Source organism: Trachinotus anak, unplaced genomic scaffold, assembly GCF_046630095.1.
Source record: "Trachinotus anak isolate AG129_WGS33_773 ecotype Australia unplaced genomic scaffold, CSIRO_AGI_Tana_v1 ptg000025l, whole genome shotgun sequence".
In the NCBI taxonomy this organism is placed as follows: domain Eukaryota; kingdom Metazoa; phylum Chordata; class Actinopteri; order Carangiformes; family Carangidae; genus Trachinotus; species Trachinotus anak.
Genome location: NW_027273876.1, coordinates 15,328,695 through 15,335,000, shown reverse-complemented (window position 1 = coordinate 15,335,000; position 6,306 = coordinate 15,328,695). Strand labels below are relative to the sequence as shown.

Below are 6,306 nucleotides of genomic sequence, written 5' to 3'. Positions count from 1 at the left end.
GATAGACGGGAAGGAAGAATCATTTGCACGCTGTCAACGAACACAAGGAGTCGTCTGGTGTGTGCAGGAGTGTCTGTGTTTTCATTACCTGTGTATTTTAGGCTGGCATTGTGGTTTGAAAAGAACATCATTCAGAAGATGATGAGGAACTCTTTTTTTCCCCAGCTGTATATTATTAGCAGCTGACGTGGAGTTCACAGTATGTATGCAGTAAGGTCGTTGGCTAACTCATATACAGAATGAATGAGGACTTTGGGAAAGAGAACTGAGAACTAAAGCAGCAGTGTTAAGCTGGTCATGGCTTTCATGGATGATGAATTTACTTTGGTGATCTCCTGACTTTAACTCTTGCGCCTACATTAGAGTAAGGGCTGGTTTGCAGAAGTACTTCATAAGACATGCTGTCCAACGACATCAGAAGTCAAAAATGTTTATAGTTATTCCGAACGGCCACACTCAAAGGCAGAGTGAAAAGCCCGCCATCGAAGAGAGAGGGGTGAGGCAGTGTCATTTAGAAATGGTGCATATTTTCACAAAGCTTCTCCAGGAAGATATTCATAGTGTAGCACCTGGCTGTACACATGACAAGAGCGACAAATCCCACATAGCAAGATACATCTGGCCTATACTTGGGCCACATGCTTGTGTTTCTCCTGGCCCAGTATGCACCCTGGTTCCATGGGCCAAGTCTGGCCCATATACAGCACGATGATCAGATGCTACTTCCACATCTGGACCAATTCTGGCCCACACACAGAAAATCTTCCGTCTGTCAGCAAGCGCCGAAGGATAACAGTCAGAATCTGCCCTGATGAGGAAGTATATGGTCCAGACACGGGCCGTGGAACCGGGTGTATACTGGGCCACAAGTTTCATCTTGCTATCTGGGATAGTTGTGTAACAAATGAAAAAAGAGAGCTAGAGACAGAAGTTTAATGCGTGGCCACTTTCACCTCTGAACAGCTGGCCAATCAAAGCATTATGTGGGTGTGAATGTCGGATAGTTGGTTTTGGGAAGTTACAGAAACGCTACACACTGAAGATACAGTAGCAAGAAAATGTATGTGAACACTCATGAATCACCTGATTTTTGCAACCATTGGTCATAAAATGTGAACACACCATTAAGCATTCATAGTTTAGTGGAAAATGTAAGCGAACCCATAGATTTAACAACTGGTCAAAACTCTTTTGGCAACAATAAACTCAAACAAGCTCCTTCCTGACAGAGCTGCTTGAGCTCAGCCATATTCTTCGGACATAAGGAAGGTAAAATGTGTCACAACATACTATTATAAATGAAGCATTATGTGGTTACCGAGATACTCCAGCCTACTAATCATGTTCTCCAGGCGTAAAGGAACAGACCCCATCAAAAATCACATGATCTTTTTCATATTTTTTTCAGTGAAAATAAAATGCAGAAATTCCATCCAACTCCATTCCTGCAAAAATCGTGACTCATGTCACAATCACAATATCTGTCAGAGTAGTTGCAATATGATTTCTTCTCATTCAGCCCTATTTCACAGCACCTCTTCTGGGTTTCTTGAATGTTTAGGGTCATCCTCTGCTGCATCACCCAACCTCTACTGACCTTCACTTGGCAGACACCCTGATATTATCCTGTGAGGTACCTTGATAGACTTTGGAATTGATTTTCCCCTTGATGGGGAGCTGTCCAGTTCAGAGGCAATACAATACATCATGCTGCGCATTCTTCCTAAAAAGTTCAAACTTGGTTTCATTAGTCCCCCCCAATGTTACCAGTTGTGCTGTTGAGTGTCAGTTTGCCCTTTTGCAAACTTCCTTAAAGCCTTTAGTTGTTACTGTGCCTTTTTTTTCACATTGAGCATTCTGCGCTGTGCCTTTGAAGTCATTTTAGCTTAGCATCATCTTTTGGTGAGATGATTGTTAAGGGCAACATAACCTTTGGTGCGTGTCACTATTTCAATCCAGTTCCACACATGGATGAATCTTGATATTTGACTAAAGGTATTTTACATTTTCCTTTCCAGACACTCTGGGGTAGTCCTGCTGAGAAACTCACTGCTGTGCTGCTGTCTGATGGGAGCTTTCAGGCCATTGATTACTAGGTGTCATACCTGCGGTGTTGCAGCAGTGGGAGGGATATACTCTTTGTATTGTAGCTGACATCACTGAGCTATGATAAAGTTTTGTTCGCTAACAAAGAAGAGACAACTTACCTGTAGCTTTACACTCTGGGCTTATGGAGAAAAAAATCTAAAAGTTGCCTTTAATGTGAACACCTGATGAATGCAGTTTCCTCTGCCGAATTAGGGCATTTCTAATCCTTGAAAGGTTAGGTCAGTTGTTCCCAACCTGTTCTAACTCGTGGCCCACTTGAAAATCGGAAAAATGTTGGTGACCCACAACCAACCCCATAACAATGTGGAGGCCAAATAGTGCCTTCTCAAAGCAATTATTTTTGTAATAATAGTGATGGAAGACCCAGGACTGACCTGAAAACAGGGGAAACTCTTTTTTCCTCTTGTTAACCATCTGTCTCTTGACTCGCTTTCTTTAATTCTTCTTGTTGCTAACCAGCTATCCATTTTGATGCTCCAGTTTTAGCCATGGATGTTTCTTGTAGCACAATCAGACTGAGATAGCAAACAAATATACGATGTAGTCCCGCCAGCGACAACATAAACGTTTATATCATTGTTTTATCACAGTGATTGGAGAAAAAACATTCATACATGTTTAATGTTTTTAAAGATCATTTATTCACTACTCAACCCCTGAAAACACACCTGCATACACACATGCCAGTGATGACAGGGCAGCATGAAGTGGAAAAGATTCATTTTCCACAACTTGTTGTAGAGCTCCCAAACCGATACCACATATGTCACATTCATCTTTTTCCTCTTGGCATTTAGGCTGAATGTTATTTAGGAGTTTTGGTCCAACAAACTCAGTGTTTACAGCCTCTTTCATGGATTTGGCCGCTCATCATCATCCATCTTTCTACCTCTGCCCCTCCCACTTTCCACTGCTTTTCCTCATTATCTCTCTCTTGTTCTATTTTTATCAGGAACTCCTTTCTTACCTTTTTCACCCCTTCCATTTTTTCGTTGCCCTCTCTAACTCTTTTGTCAATCCTTTCCCAATCATTTTCCAGTCTTAGACTGGTTGGGAGGCCGGTGTTGCTCCTGATGATGAGTTCCAGGACAAAGTGGGTGGGGCCCTCCCACCTCCACAGCCATTTGACAACAAAAATGAATTACACATTTAACCTCTCGCTGCTTCCCAGGCGAGACAAAGACGAACACCTCTTAGATATGTTTTAGCCACAGCAGAGTGTTGCACTGTTCCCTGCTAAATCCATCCATGTATGCACACATAAACGCAAACACCATCTAAGTACCAAACACATATGTACTGCTGTGTGAATGTGTGCATGTACATTACAGTATATGGAAATAGCAGAATGTCAATGTTGAGAACTAGCACCTCTGATCCTCATCTCCCAGGCTGTTTTACATGTACATTTTTACTGTATGTGCATATATTTAAAATAAGCAATTCTCTTTGATCAGCAAAAAGCTGAGCCTAGTCAGGGACTCACTGCAAACTTTTCACTGTTTTAATTATGCTAATGAGACTGGATAATGTCTGCTGTAACTTTTCTCACTCTCATTCTCTTCCTCTTTGTGTTGTTCACACTTTTGTTCTATTTCCATAGACACGCATCAGACTTAAGAGATACTGTAAAAGCACATGTCTCTGAATATTTTTTTTTTTACCTCTCTAACATCTTGCACGGTACAGAACCTTTAACGGTATCTGTTTGTGTACTCTAAGAGAAAGAGGGTGATAGAGGGTCCCAATTAATAGCAGTTGCATAAACCATCTTTGGCTTCCCTTTGCCTCCCAAAAGCCTTTAATATGCACCATATGAAACCACATAAATCAGCAACTCAATGAATAATTGAGACGTCCTCTCTGACACTTTTTCAGATGTGTGCACCACTGCCTGCAGTGGACCGCCATTCCCTAGAGAAATGCAATGTGGGATGTGTTAGCACCTTTAATTTCTATATTAGCAACTGGGCGCGGCTGGGTTAACATGGGAGACTTGTGGCTGCCGATGCGGTAAGCTTTACATCCAGACCTGCTCAGTTTGAGTTCCACTGATTAGCCAGAGGCTCAGACCACATGGTGATGGGCTGCTTTAGCTATGCAGATGAGATAATACATCCATATGTATTAATGTGAACCTTCAGTGAGTGCGTGTACTTGTGTGCGTGTGCTGGTGTTGCATTCAAAGACAGATGGATGTTCTGTTTTTAAACGTGGGTACTGCTGATGAGCTCGTGCACAGTTTTTCAGTGGGTCTGTGTGTGTTGCCATGCACGTACAGGAATCGGAGTGTGTGCGGACGTGCACGTGAGTGATTATGGTTATGATAATGGCTGGTTGGTGACAGAGGAATATAACTATTATGTTGATGATGGTAATGATGGATGTTTTACAATGATGATGATGATAATTACAGTCGTTGTCTTGGTCTTACATCCATCAGTCATAGATTAAACACCCAGGGGACGGCACAGAGGCTGCTTTTACTGCTGCATGCTGCAGCACGGGCACCACATCAACTTCAGCATCAGTGTAATTTACATTACATTTCCATTTCTGGCACTTAAGACATCAGTCTTATCCAGAGCAATTCACAATGGGGAGATTGGGGTTCAGTGTCTGGTTCAGTGGCATTTTAACAAGATTCAAAGCTGTTGATGGGCAAGTATTGGCTGTATCAGGGATTAAAAGATGACCTTTTCGCCAGATCATCGGTGACTCAGATGGTAGGGCTGGTCGCCCATTAATAAGATTTCCAGTGGTTCGATTCCCAGTTCCTCCGTTGTGCATGTTGAAGTGTCCATGGCAAGGTATGGAACTTCAAACCCCAAACTGACCCCAAGGTATCATTGGTGTGGGTGTGATAATAAAGTATGTGATGATGATATGATATGTTTTGAAAAAAGTGCAGCATGAATCTGTCTTTGAAAGGGTAAATGTGGCTTGGTAGTATAAAGTGTTTTGACAAGACAAAGAAAGTGGTACAGTCCATTTACAATATAATACAATACAATACTAGAAGGGCACTCACAGGTTGCTGACCTCAGCCAAGGCTGATGCCAGACAACATACTCTGGACTTAAGAGAAAAAAAAAGAGATTCATAGTAAACAATCCAGATCTGCCCCAAAATTTTATGGGCTCTTCCCTGGTCCGTGCTGACACATAAGCAGGGGTTGGCCTGACCCAGGGAAGAACCCACTAAAATTTGTGGCAGATCCAGTTTCTAATGAGATAATGGATGGATCTTGATGTAAAAACAGACATTGATGGTCCAGATCTATGACTTTGTACGATTTGGTGCTCTGACAGATGTGGAGGATTGACTGAGTGCCATTCTAGTCTTACATATAGTTTTTAATTTGAACCCCAAGAATTGCCTGTGCCTGTTTCCTGTATTAGTAGCATCATGTCTCTGTACGGAACATTTTAGCCTTGTGAGACCACTGACCTGTCCAAATGTATCTTGCCTGTTGCCCACAGTGAGCTGGGATAACCTTCAGCCCTCTGCAATCCTGGACTAAATAATTGGGTAGAAGTAAAGGATGGATGATATTTTGGCTGTGTCTCATCCCAACCATGAAATAAAACCTCTCTCAAACAATATGAACTAGTCATTCTCGATTTTTCCAGCGTGTATAGGCTTTGTCTTTTTTTTAGGCGCTGACTGCATCATCTCTGCTGCAACAAATAAACTTATGTTATAACATGAAAAGTTTGTTTCAATGAGATATGTTTTTTTTTTTTGTGAAAGTTTTATAACATAAAATCAAGTGATTAACATGATTATAACAAGAAAAGTTAACTGTGAAAATGATTTGCAATGCAGCAATGAGAAACATATGTCATAGAATCTCTTGTTATGATGTAAAATCAGAATCTTGAAATGAGAACAATTAAGGATCGTAAAAGTCTGTTTAATTTTTTTTAATACTTTCATATAAACATGAAACAAAACTGTTAAACCTTGAGGCCGTTGAGGAAACTGAAGTAAAAGTGTTGAAATTAAAACATTTTTTGCTGCAAAGTTTTATTTTGGATATCGTCCGACATACACACTGTTAGCTGTTCAGTGAACATTTACTGATTCACCGCTATGGTCATTTGTATTCATTTGTAGTGTGTGGTGCTGTTGTGTTTGACTGGCGTGCCATAAGAAAAAACTAATGCACACACCTTACTATACAATGCACTCCAA

At 41.2% G+C, this 6,306-nt stretch overlaps 1 protein-coding gene across 2 annotated transcripts in view; it reads left to right on the top strand.

Moving 5' to 3' along the window:
* Positions 1–6,306, top strand: part of snx29 (sorting nexin 29) — a 145,146-nt gene that overhangs the window by 98,322 nt on the left and 40,518 nt on the right. Inside the window, exon 19 of one of the 2 annotated variants that reach the window (XM_071463455.1) lies at positions 5,592–5,676. The exons of the other annotated variant lie outside the window; for it this stretch is intronic. Within the exon in view, the coding sequence (XP_071319556.1) occupies positions 5,592–5,594 (3 nt within the window). The 3' untranslated portion in view covers positions 5,595–5,676. Of the gene's footprint in view, positions 1–5,591; positions 5,677–6,306 lie in introns of those variants that run through there. 2 annotated transcript variants of the gene reach the window in all.